This window comes from Camelus ferus, chromosome 17 (genome assembly GCF_009834535.1).
Source record: "Camelus ferus isolate YT-003-E chromosome 17, BCGSAC_Cfer_1.0, whole genome shotgun sequence".
Lineage (NCBI taxonomy): Eukaryota > Metazoa > Chordata > Mammalia > Artiodactyla > Camelidae > Camelus > Camelus ferus.
Window position 1 is genome coordinate 1,978,753 of NC_045712.1, and position 13,895 is coordinate 1,992,647.

Consider the following 13,895-nt stretch of genomic DNA (forward strand, 5'->3'; position numbering starts at 1 on the left):
GGTAGAACAAGCAGAACTTAGGGCATCTAGGAACACGGATGGGGAAAGACTGCACCTCAATTTCTGTTACCCTCCAACTGAAATTGGGCGTTTCCTTCAGTTAGGAAGCAGACGACGCACCACAGTTGTGGTAGCCGTGCCTATGATTTTGTCACCAATAGAAATCACAGATGTTTTTTGTCACATTATTGCTGTTGCAGAGATTTTAAAATACTGTTTGCCTTCGTCCCCACCTTAGAAGTCATAATTATGAGATCTGCCACTAGATCTTATTTAATACACGAAGAAAGGAGCATATATCTATACATATATATATATATGTATATATATATATTACTATAGAACAAATTTCTTTTGTTAATATTTTGATATGACTGGTTTTCTTTGTAATAGTACTGATTTTATTTTATACACTTAACCCTTTCATTCTGAGAAGGCAGTCCTTAAGCATCACCATACTGCCAAAGGGGTTCAAGGCATAGAAAGGGTTGAAAACCCTGCTTTGGATAAAATACCTCATATTTTTATGGCACTTGGCAGTTTTTTCCTGTTTCTTCAACTTCATTTTCGTCACACTTCCCTCGCTCACCATGTTCTAACCTAGCCCTGCCGTTCTTGTTTCTGTTCCTTGCAGACTTGACATCTCTTTCCCATCTTGGGGGAGCAGCCCATGTTTTCCCCCTGCTTGGAATTTCCTGTCCCCATTGTCTGTCCCCCTTTTGCATGGCTGGCTCCTTCTCATTCTCGAGTCATCTCAGCTTAAGTATCCTTCTCAGGGAGGCTTCCTCGGTTTGCTCTATCAAAAGGAGACTTTTCTCTGTACTCTCTACCTTACAAAGTCAAGTGAAGTTGTAATTATTTTCTTCCTTTCTTTCTTTGACTTGATCTTTTTGTTTGTGCCCTCATATATGAGTGCTCTAAGGACAGAGACCACGCCTATGTAATACTGACCTTGTATCTCTGTCATTTAGCCCCAAGCCAGGCATCTGGTGGGTGCTGGATACATGTTGTTGAGTGAAGGAATGGTCTGGGTCCTCACAAAGGGGAACACAGGAGGAAGAGCAGGGGTGAAGAAAAGACAATGAGCCTGAATCAGGGAAGGGAGTTTGAGGTGCTCACAAAGACAGAAATTCTGGGACCCAGTAGAGCGTTAATACCATCTCGTGAGGAGAGGGGACTGGAGGCAGAGCTGTGAGTGTCATTTGAAGTGCTGGCCGTAGTTACAATGATGGGATTTCAAGAGCTGGTCTGTGTTTCTCAAAGTGCGGTCTCAGATCACCTATATTCGAATCATCAGCTTAGCTGTTCATGAGTGCAGGTTCCTTAGCCTCACCCCAGACCTCCAGAATCAGAACCTCTGGGGTTGGGGAGCAGTGATGTGTAGTTTTAACAAGCTGGCCAGTTGATCTCAACTGCACAAAGTCTGAGAGCCAGGGGTGTAGAGTAAGAAGAGCAGAGGGCCAGGGCAGAGCACTGGGGGGCAGCAGTGTTTTAGGGGCCAGAAGAAGAGCCTGTGTATTTCAGGAGGTGAGTAAGAAGAGTCAGAAAAGGCAGAGGGAAACCAGAAGAGGAGAATCATGGAGACCCAGGGACTAGGGTGGGTGTTTGCAGATGGGGATCACATGCAGCAGAGAACACCAGGCAGATGGGGACATGAGACAGTAATATTAAATACAAATAATTAAAATACAGATTTCCATCTAGTGCTTGAATTTTCCACTGGACATATATAAGCATAGTTGACACATTAGTGGAGCTAGAATGTATCAGAATATCAGCAAACAGTGCCATTTGATTCTTTCAGCTCGATTCCAGGAGCAGAACAAAGGACAGAGGTTGATTATGTAATCTGACATGTAAAGAATACTATTATTTCCCAAAGCCATTTGTAATACTTGGGGGAGATGTGTTTCCATCAACAGGAGCAATCACATTCTCTAAAGCTAATCTCTGCCAGTCTGCATTCTTATCAGCTAAATGAGCCTTAAATGAAAACGGTTGCTGTAAGTGACATTAACTTGTTTTAATAGGAGGCCAGACGCTTTTAGAGTCATTTCTGAATCCTTTGGGAGGCCATAAAACAAAGTGGAGTTCATTTGGACCAGAAGAACCACTTTAATAGTATGCAAAGAAAGTGGCACATGTGAACACGTTACTACAACGTTTTCTGGTTTTTTATTTCCTTCCTTTCCTTTAGGCTGAGAAGTTTGGTGACTCCTTTGTTTTTGAAGGCATGTTGAGTGAGCAAGTGAAGTCTGATATCCAACAGGCAGTAAGTAATGTTTAAACAGGCTCTCGTATTTCTCTGCTGCTCATTGGAAAGGGCTTGGGTGAAAAATCCAAACTTCAAGTGCTGCCCTCCTCTCTCCCTAACACCTCACCATCCTCCTGCTATAGCTTTGCCCGTAGAACAGGCCTGTGGACCAGGGCTCCTTATCTCGAGGAAAACAGCACAGACCCGGGATGGGATCTGAAGTATTGGGTCTGACTTGAGCTTCTGTCACGTGTACCCAAGTATCAGTGGAGTTCAGCTGGGCTTTAGACGCTCCTGGGTTTCTTTTACTCTAAGTCATTTCTAGAATGGAGGGGTAAATGTTTTTCTCCTTCTGTTCTTAAAGTCTTAGTCTCGACAGATGCTCGTACGAAAAGAGAGCTTTCCATTTAAACATTCGTGAATTCCCGTGATCAGAGTAGTATTGATTAAAAGGCCCCTTTGCTCTGGATTTTCCCAGGAGGTGAGCCCAGGCCCTGGTCCTTACCATCCAGGGTGTGCCGTTTCTCATAGCGGGGGCCCAGGGAAGTCGTGGAAACGGTGGGCTGGGCCTCCCTAAGCACCTCTGTGGTGGATGGAACTTGGGATTCCTGTTCCAGACATTTTAGCAGGTTTGTGTGTGTTTGAGTATTTGTTTACTCACAGGCCTTGTGAGCAGGCAGACGATCTATAAGGGGAGGAATGTGGGTAAGCTGGGAAGTGAGGGTTCACAAAACAAAGAGGGCCGAGGGCACAGAAGCAGCAGGAGGTGGAGAGAGAGGAGAGGAAGCGGGCTCAGCTGACTCACAGGAGACGGACTAAGATGCAGACCATGAAAGCCAAAATTCAGCCCTCGTCTTCGCTTGTTCTTGTACAAGTTCCCTTTCATCTCCTGCCTGAATTTCGTCTTCATGTGTTGGCGCCGCTGTTTCTGTCTCATGAGCAGCAGCACCGCCAGAAAAATTAAACTGTCCTGGCTCGAGTTTGCTTTCATTTCAAACTAATGAAGCAAAACTTGAGGGGAGAAGATGAAATAAAACCAGACTTGCTGTCAAGTCATTTATGGGAGAAGCAGGCCACTTGTATGTATGTATTTTAGATAAAAGTCTTAAAAACATGACCGAGTTCCATCTGATTTTCAGAGCTTTCTTTGCTCATTGCAAGTTTATATTCCAAGTCTATTATGTCATCTGATAGACCCCCTCCTTTTTTTTTTTTTCTTTTTTTCCCTTTAAAGGGCTTTGAGGTCAGATTGGCGTCTGTCGATGAGTTCAGGTTGTGGTGCCCTGTTTTGTGCCTGGGAGTTCAGATGAGGAGGGGCCTTTTCACTCATTTTTGTAATTTACACTTTCAGATAGGAGGCCTCTTGTCACTTGGGAGTCTTGGAACATGTTAGCATAAAGGCAGAGGCCGGTTATTGCTGGGCTCTGAAGGCGCCCCGTTAAGTCCATGGTGAAGTGTGCGCGCTGGTTACTGGGACGAGGGCAAACAGCTCTCACCGGGTCATAGTGCTGCTCACCCGTTTAAGTGCTCATAATGGAAAAGCAAACCTTTTAAGCATGTTTAGAAAGGGTTGGGACGAGTCAAATGAATCCCTTGGTGATCTGAGAGAGCTCTGTTTTTGTTTTTTCAACCCCCTCCTAGGTCTTGACATACTCTTATGCACCAGACCTGTTTTTAACCCAGTGATTCCAGAAGGGTAGGACAGGAGATGGTCCACGAGATGATGTTTTAAGTGAAACAGGAGATGAGTTGAGGTGGTACCTGGCCCAGTCTAAGAGGATCCCGAATCACTTAGTCTCAGGTCTCTTTCCGGTCCTGATTAGGTTCAGCAGAGAGTCTCATTTGGGTGCTAGCCTGTCAGTAACACTCAGCAGCACTTGGTAGTCTCCTTTTTAACACAGAAAATAGATCTCGGAACCTTCTTTAGGCTTCAGTGGCTGGCTAGAGTGTCATAGTAGAGTTTACTTTTATGTGCATTTGAAACGTAATTATTTTATAAAAATGTTTACTTTCACGTGATTGTCTTGAATGTTTCTTTCATGTAGTTATTTGAAAGGCTTCATATAATTATTTTACATAAATACAGTTATTTTAAATGTAATTACTTTAAATGTCATAAATTTTTTTTTAACAGGTTACACAAGTGATAGAACTTTTCCTTCTTAGAAAAAGCCTTTTTATTGTAAAAGAAAACAAATACAGAATATCAGGCAAAGTAAACGTGTAGCTTACTGAGTTATCCTAAGGGAAATGTGCTTGTAACTACCCCCTAAGCCAGAATTTAGAATTTTGCTACCTGCCCCACCATCCCCATCCATGTGCCACACCCAGATCACCAGCCCTTCTGTCCCTGAAGTAAATAGTATGCAGCTTTTTAAAGTAGATGCTTCCCTGCATTTCTCGATAGTAGTATCTCTAGGTGTACATCCCAATGCTACTAGTGCTTAATCTTATCCATTTAAAGGAAGTTTGAGTCTTTTAAGACTCAAAAGAGTATTGAATTTACAGGTTTCCCTTCTATTACCCCGCTCCTCCCTAACCCTGGCCCCTGCCCCCTATTTTTCCCCCTAGCAGGTTGTCTGTTGAAGAGTCCAGGGAGTTTAACCTGTAGACTTTCCCGCAGTCTGAATTTTGCTGCTTGCTCTATCATGGTGCGGCTCCCCTGTTCTCTCTGTCCTGTGAGTCGTCCTGCAAATTGGTAGCTGGATCCACGGACCCGATCAGACTCATGCTGGGAACCTACAGCGAGACCTCAGATAGTGACGTGTTCTTTCACCAGGAGGCACTTAATTAATGTCTGCTTCTTCCTCTTTTTGTGGTGTTACCTGCTGTTAATGCTCAGTTAATTCATTGGGAGTTGGAAATTGTTGCTAATCTAATAGGTTTTTTAAAAATTAATTAATTAAGGTACCTTTATAAAGAGACGGTTCCCTCATCTTCTATTTTCTTAACTGTTGGTACAGTTCATACAGGAAAGATGGGATAAATGCTTGATTCCTTACTAGCTTTTAAAATAATGAGGTGGTTCCCTCATTACATTACTACTTTCTAAAAGTGGCCAATTAGATCTCTTTTTAAAAATATTAAACATTTAAAGAATATTGTAAATTTACATGCAGTTGTAAGAAATAATACAGAGGTCCTGTATACCCTTCCCCCAGTTTTGTGCAGTGGTAACGTATCACTATAGTACAGTTTTGCAACCAGGAAATTGACAGTTGATACAACCCACTTATCTTTGTCTGGTTTCACCAGTTTTATATATATATTCATTTGTGTATTTAGTTCTATATAGTTTTATCACAAACGCAGATTTGTATAATCACCAGATAAAGAAATGATATCTTCATGAACCTGTGGATTTAAAAATACCTTATGGGTTTTATTTGCTTGGAATCATGGTATCTTTTGAATATCAAATTTTTACTATTTTGGGATATTGAGTGCCCTTCAAGTTCTTGTGAGTTCTCTTTTTTTCCCTCTCTTTTTAAAACAGCTTTATTGAGATTTAATTTCTATCCCATAGAATTCACCATTTTAAGTGTACAATTCATTCAGCTGTTTTGGGTGTATTTATAGAATTGTGCAGCCATCACCACAATCTCACTGTAGAACAGATCCATCAGCCCCAAAAGGAAATACATACCCATCTGCAGTCCCTCCTCATTCCCACCCCTGGCCTTAGGCAACTGTCCTGTGTCCTTTTGAAGTAACCCTAGTAATTTTTCAGTGTTTCTCTGCTTTCTGTAACAAGGTCTACCCCCACTCCACAGCCTGGAATCAGCCATTTCTTTAAGAAACCCTAGTACCATTTAGTAGAAAATAGTATTTCAAGGACCCTGTCTGGGTTCTCAGTGTGCTCACTGCCTAAGGCTGGTCATTGTTTCTAGGCCTCTTTGGTGGGCAGAGCTGGCATAAAATGCCTGATGGGTTCATACCGAGGTTTCTAGTTCAGAGTTTATAACTTAGCCTGCTGTGTTACATGAATCTCCTTTCTTCCACACAGAGAATCCTGGTTCTCAAGGACGCAAGGGATGATAGAATCAAAATAGCTCATAATTACTCCTTTATTTTATCCCGTTTTACTTACGTAGCTGTCTCAAAATAACAAGACTAATGCTACCATCACCAATGTAATTACTGAGACCAGGTCAAAAAAACTTTTACATATGCTTTTCCTGTTTCTCTCTCAGTTTTAAAACTGTACTATTTCTGTATTATCAGAGCATGTGTCTATGACATAGAGTACTCAGTTCTACAAGTAACTCTGTGTTTAAAGCTTTCTGTGTTCGCTATGTCTCTAATCATTTGGCTTGATGAAGCCTATTCTCTGCTAGATTCTTAAGGAAGTGGTCATGGGCACTGTATTCTCTAAGTTTCTGCATGTTGATGATGGTTTGTCATTGCCCTTTATTTAAAGTCAATTTTGCTGGATGTGAACTCTTTGGTTCATTCTTGAGTATCTTAAATATGTTATTTCGTTTTCTTTTGGTGTAGGCGTGGCGGTTGAAAGTCTGATGATAGTCAAGTTTTCTTTTCCTTGAAGGTTACTTCTTGCCTAGATATCCAAGGCATTTTTTTCTTTTTCTTTAGTATCTAGTGATTTTTCCAGAATGTATCTTGATGTTGGTCATTATGGGTCAGTTTTCTCATATATGGGATATGTTCCTTCAGTTGGTAGCTTCACAGATTTATTTTTTCCCTAATTTCGGGAAATTTTTCTTATGATTATAGTTTCTGCTATTCTTTTTTCTGTGCCCTTTTGTTTTATTCTTCAGGAACTCGTAATATATCTGTTTGTAAGTTTCGTTTTCAGTGTTTATCACTTTCTTTTGTTTAATTTTTTTATTCAAGTATAGTTGATTTACAACGTTGTGTTAGTTTCTGGTGTACACCAAAGTCATATATATATATGTGTGTAATATTTTTCAGATTCTTTTCCATTATAGTTTAATATAAGATATTGAATATAGTTCCCTGTGCTATACAGTAGGACCTTGTTGTGTGTCTCTTCTACATATAGTAGTTTGTATCTGCTAGTCCCCAGATCCTAATTTATCCCTCCCTCCCCCTTCCCCTTTGGTAACCATAAGTTTGTTTTCTATGTCTTATCACTTTTAAATCATTTCTCTCTCTTTTTTTTTAATTAATTTTTTTTCTTCCTTTTCATCTTCTTTGTCTCTTAAATAATCTTGTGTTCATTTCTGAAATGACCTTTTCTTTTTAGTTGTTTCTTGACTTCTCTACTTCATCTGAGTGGGCTGATCCTGATTTATTTTGTTCTCTCATGAATCATTTTCTTAATGTTGTTGACCTCAATTTGAAACGGTGTGTTGCAGGCTTTTTTTGAGCGTGACTGCACCTTTAGGAGGATAGCTAGGGACAGAAGGTCCAGGAAGCTTCTGGAACTTCTCAGGGCTCCTTCTTCAGTTGTGCTCACGTAGGGTTCAAAAACGTGGCCTCCTGCTTCCTCAGATTTCCCGCATCCCTTCCCCTCCACCTCTTCTCCTTGTTACTCTTGTCCCTCGTCTTCTGGAGTTTGATTTTATTCTCTGAGATTTCTCCTTGGTAAGGGGCCCTATTCTGGGAGGGAACCCTGGCAGGTCAGCGTCAGGAATTCGTGAGGGAGGCCTTCATACGGTCCCCCCTCGGGCCCCTCACACGCACTCACTACCCAAGCAGAACGCCTTCCAGTTTGCAGTGGAAACTGTGGTTTCCACAGTTTCTCACCCTGTGGTTCTCTGCTGTCCAGTGATAGCTGTTGGCTGCTGGTCACAGCTCTGATGGCCTGTTGCTTTCTCCCGCTTTCTGCCGCCCTGCCACACCTACCGCGCAGGCTGGATGGCTAGTGGAAGGTTTTCCTCACCTACTTGTAGTCTGGCCTTGGTGAATGAAGGTACCTTGTTACATAGACTGGTTGTGCGGGTTGTTCTTGGAGTTTTGGTGTTGTTATCTAGTTGCTCTGTTTGGTTTTACATGTAGATTTGGAGAGATTCAAAAACTATGCTGCTGCTGCTGCCTTCTTGTTTTGTTTTGTTTTGTTTTTGTAATGTATAAAATTTTAAGGCAAAACTGTGATCTGACTCTCTGGGTTTGCTTGTAAAGATAAGCTGTGTGAATTTAATGGTTTAACACAGAGTACACGTGCATGCCGAAATTCACTTATTTGTGACTATTTGGATTCTGAATTTAAAATAAGGATCTTAAAAGGTATAGATTTCAAATCCTTGAAAGGATTAAGGCTGACTTTTGCTGTTGTTGTCTTTGTTTGGGGTGTTTTACCCTAGATAAGTTACTGTTGAAAATGATGGTATTTAAGATATTTAATTTCTAAAAGGTATGTTTCATTTTTATACTGGTGTCCTTAATGTGTCTCTTAAATCCTTGACAGAGGAATAGCCATGGGTTGGGGAGAAAACAGTTGCTCTTGGTGGGAGCCTAAGAAACAAGTGATCCTCTATTTGTTTGTGGTTTGACACTTTCAAAATTGTTAACAGTTTAAGGAAGCACATTCCTAAATAAGTTTAAAGTTTAGTTCATGAACTTTTTTCCTGAATAATACAGGACCAAGGTAGGCTATTTTGAGACGTTCTTTTCCACTGAAAGCCAGTTTCATTGAGGATCCAGAATTACCAAGGCTTCTTCTTTTTTCAAGTAAAAAAAGGCACTTTCAGACAGTCATATCCTGCCCAGGTAATGCTGGGTACTTTGTTGTTGTATGCTGCTGGGCCAGGACAAAAGGCAAGGAATAATGCGTCCTGACTTTCTCTCATTCAGTGCATCCTGACCACTGAGGGAAGATGCTCATCTAGAAAGAGAGCCACGAGTAAGAATGTGGTTCACTTACCTAAATGTGCACAGGTAAATGTATAATAAGAAATGCCTTGAGGCATAACAAGATTCTGGAAGTCACACTGCAATATAATTTTTAGAAAAGCTTTAGTAAGTTAACTGCAGTGTGCTTACTAAGCCAGAAGGTGTTCTGAAAAGTAAGTTCCAGTAAATAGGAAAAGAAAATTAAAATAACTCAAAATACATTGCTCCGCATCGTTTGGGATGTTTGAAGTTTTTCTTTTCTAGTAGTCTCACCAGCATTGCCCTGAACAACCTCAGTTCAGCGTTAAGAATTTGTTCTTTTATACAGTTACCAAGACTTTTCTTTCCCAGACTGATTTTAGGGCTTGCTTATTAGGAGAAGCCATAAGGAAAAAATCACAACCTTTGAATCAGAGAGACCTGGTTTTGAATCTTAGCACTGCTGTTTACCAGCTAGTTTTGGGAAAAGTCATTTAATTTCTTTGCTCCTCCCTTTTTGACTTTAAAGTTTGATACTTAGTTTAAAGTTTTTGAGTCTTATTTTTTAATGGAAGCCTTTAGTCTACAGATTTATTTCTAAGTGATCCTTTTAGTTCCATAAATTTTCTACTATATTTGTAATTGTTTATCCCTAAATATTTGCTTATGTCCAATAGCATTTCTTCTTTAACTCATACATTGTTCATAAGTTTTCATTTTTCAACCTGCAGTTACTTTATTATCATTTTTGGGACTGATTTCCAGCTTGGTTGCACCATAGTCAGATAATGTGGCCTGGGGGATATTGGTCCTTGAAATTTGTTGCGGGTATCTTTATCACCTAATGGGATGGTCTTTCGTAAGTATGTCACGTGTATTTGAAAAGAATGTGTCTTTTTTTTTTTTTCAGTTGGGTGCAATATTCTACATATACCCATTAGAGAAAGGCAGTTACTCTATTGTTCAAATTTTCTACATCCTTACTGACTTTTTTTCCTATGCTGATCTCAGTAATTGCTGAGAAAGATGGTAAATTTGATCATTTCTCTTAGTGATTATGCCCATTTTTGCTTTATGTATTTCAGAGCTATGCTATTAAGCTTAGAAGTATAAGTATCTAAGTTTAAAAGTATATTTTCCTATTGAATTCAACACTTTTTAAAAAATTAAATGCTTAATCATTATATAGGAATTCTCTTTCTTCTCTAATGGTTTTATGTTAAAGTCTGTTTTGTCTGATATTTACACAGGTACACCAGCTTTCTTTTGGTTAACATTTATCTAATGCATACTTTCTTATCTTTTCATTTTCAATTTTTCTCTGTCTTTATATTTTTAGGTATATCACTTATAAATAGGTATTAAGGTGCATTTTTAAAAAGTCCATACTGACAGTCATGGTCTTTCAGTCAAAAGTTCAGTTGTTTATATTTATTATGATAACTGATATATTTGGATTTATTTCTACCATTTTATTCTTTACTTTCTCTTTATCCCATTTTTCCTCTTGTTTTTCACTCAGTCTCTTGCTTTAAAAATTTTTTTTCCTTATTCCAACTGTGCTTACCTTCTTTGAAGTCATATACTGTATGTCTCTTCATTTAGTACTCAAACTACCTTCTTTAATACTCATATTTAAAGTTTGAAGTTTAGTTCATTAACTTTTTTGCTGAATAATACTAGGACCTAACTCTAATCATCTCCATCCAACTTATACATTACTGATAGCCACTATTTCATCCTAATTTGTTTGCCTCCTCCAATATTTAGACATTATTAATAAGACAATATATGTTTATCCCTGTAATTACTAATATCTGGGCCCTCCATCCCTTTCTGCATCTCAGACTGAATGCCTCTTCTGCCTAAAGGACATCCTTTGGTACATGTTTTTGTTATGAATCGTTTTAAAATACTTTTATTTTGTTTCATTATTGAAAGATATTTTCATGACGTAAAAATTTTAGGTTGGCAGTTTTTCCTCCCAGTGCACTGAAGGGCTTACTTTACCGTCTTCCAGCTTTCGTTGTGTTAAGAAGTCAGCCGTCAGTCTGTTGCTGTTCCTCTGAAGGTGATCCGGCTCTGGCTGCTTTTAAAGTTATCTTCTGTCTTTGTTATTCTCCAGTTTCATTGTGATATGTCTAGTTGTTGATTTCTTTCATTTTTCTTGCTTAAGTTTCATTGAGCTTCCTGGCTGAGGACTGGTTTTTTAAACAAATCTAGATTACTCTTAACCATGATCTTTTTGAATATTGCCTTTTCCCCTTCTCCTTTACTTCCCTCTGGGACTTCAGTAAGATGTTGGTTAGACTTTGTCACTCAATTTTCCATGTCTCTTAACCTCACTTTTGAATGAGTGTGTGTGTGTGTGTGTATATGTGTATATATATATATATATATATATAAAATATATAAAATATTTATAGTATATATACATATATACATTTAGTGTTTACATATGTATATACTTTATGCTATATATCTATAGTATATGTGATTCATTTTAATTTCTGTTAGCTTTTGGCTGTATCTTTGATATTATTTTTTAGTAGTTGCTCTAAGAATTGGAGTATCCTATACCTAACTTCTCAGTGTCTACTATAGAGTTAATATTTTACCACTCCAAGTAAATATAGAAGCCTTGTAACCGTATAGATTCCTTTACCCTCCCCCTATGTTATAATTGTCATATATAGTACATCTGCATATGCTGAAAAAACTCGACAGTGTTATAATTTGTGCTTGCAGCACTCGTGTACGTTTTTATAATGTAAAGGAGAAAATCATCTGACAGTTTACCTGAACTATTTCTGTTGTTCTTCCTTCATTCCTGAAGTTCCGTGTTTCCCTTCAGCTGAAAAAAACTTCCTTTAGCATTTCTTTTAGAGCAGGTCTCATGGTGATGAATTCTCTCAGTTTTTCTTCATCTGCAAATGTCCTTATTTTACCTTCATCCTTGAAGGATATTTTCACTGAGTGCAGAGTTCTGGGTTGACAGTTCTTTTCTTTCTTCACTTTAAAAGTATTGTTTCACTCTTTACTGGTCATGTGGTTTCTAATAACAGTCATTTGAATCACTGTTCTCTTATATGTAATGTGTTGGTTTTTTTCCTGGCTTGCTTCAAAATTTTAAGAAAATCTTTTGTCTCTAGCAGTTTGATTATAATGCTTTCAGACATTGTTTTCTTAGAGATTATCCTGTTTGGGGTTTGTTGAGATTCCTGTGTCTGTAAATTTATGTCTTTAACCGTATCTGGGGGAGTTTCCAGCCATTATTCCAAATATTTTTTTCAACACCGACCTCTTCTCTCATTTTGGGATTCCAGTGCGTGATTTTATGCCAGAGCTTCCTTAGGCTTTGCTTATTGTTTTAAAATTGTTTTTTTCTCTCTTTTCTTCAGATTGTATACTTTCTATTGACATGTCTTTTAATTTTCTTATTTTCTCTGTTGTTTTCATTATGCTCTTGAGCCTGTCAAGTGAATTTTGTATTTCAGATACTGTATTTTGCAATTCTAAAGTTTCCTTTTTAAAAACAGCTTCTGTTTCTCTGCTGAGAATACCTGTCTTTCTCCTCACTTCAGGACCATTCCCCTTTACCTGAAGCTGAGGGTTATAATCGCCACTTAGGCTGTTTCTGATAATTTTGATGACCCAACATCTGGGTCATCTTGGGGTTGGCACCTGTTCATTTTCTTTTCCCTTCAGTATTGAGTCTCTGGAGAAGGTTCATTTGTTCTTGTTGTTGTTGTTTTTAAGGCAATCAACCTGGTAACCTGGGTCAGTGTAGATCAGAAGTTTTGTCTGTTCTGCTGTGGTTGGTGATTCTGTGGCTCTGTTCGTTCATTCACAGCACTGGAGTTATTTTTTTCTTAACTGTAGCTAGCACTTTACTTGGTTAGTCAATTTCTTTTAGGGATAATAATGCCTACTTAGTAACGTATTGTGAAGATCAAATGAAATAATATACATAGAACTACCTAGTGGTATGGTATCTAGCTCATAGAGAGCCTTTTAGTAAATGTTGTTATTCTGGTTTCTTCAAATGGGCTCTCTCTTTGCCTGGCCTAAATGAAAATTTAGTTAAATTTCCTTTATTTTACTTCTGCCCATTTGTAAGAATTGGTAATGCCACATAAAGCAGCCTACTAAATTATAATGACGTTGTAAAGGATTTGCTATTGTGGAGTAAATCCTCTTGGATTATCTCAGAGTCTTTGGCTGCAGGAACATACAAGTAATATATCTTTTTTTTTCCTTCTGTATTTGATATACATCAAATTAAATTGACCACTTAAACTATTTTAAATTCCATTAAGTACATTTCCAGTGTTGTGCAACTCTCATCACCACTATGCATTTCCAGAACTTGTTCAACATCCCAAACAGAAACTCTGTACCATTAAATAATAATTTCCCATTCTCCCCCACCCTGGACCCTCGTAACCTTGATGCTACTTTGTGTCTCTATTAACATTTCATTTAGCGTGATGTCTTCAAGTTTCATTCATGTATCAGAATTTTATTCCTTTTCAAGGCTGAATAATACTCCACTATTTGCATATACCACATTTTGTTTATTCATCTGCCAATGGACATTTGGGTTGTTTCCAGCTTTTGGCTTCTGTAAATAATGCTTTTGTGAACATTGGTGTACAAGTATCTGCCAGAGTCCTTGCTTTTGGTTCTTTTGGGTATATATACTGACATATGTTTTGTTTGGACTCATGTCTCCTTAATTGTCTGCCATCTATCAGTGGGGTCTGTTATTTGACTTCTTCAAGTGTTAGAAATGAGTCTAGCTCCCTGTGTTTGAAGATTTGCTTTCTGGCTTAAAATGTAGTCT

The 13,895-nt window shown here is 38.6% G+C and overlaps 1 protein-coding gene across 2 annotated transcripts in view; it reads left to right on the forward strand.

The window, feature by feature from the left end:
• The window catches only part of SUMF1 (sulfatase modifying factor 1), a 77,616-nt gene that overhangs the window by 11,071 nt on the left and 52,650 nt on the right, over positions 1-13,895 (forward strand). For both annotated transcript variants that reach the window (XM_032458046.1, XM_032458047.1), the window contains exon 3: positions 2,198-2,272. In XM_032458046.1, coding sequence (XP_032313937.1) covers positions 2,198-2,272 — 75 coding nt within the window. The remainder of the gene's footprint in view (positions 1-2,197; positions 2,273-13,895) is intronic.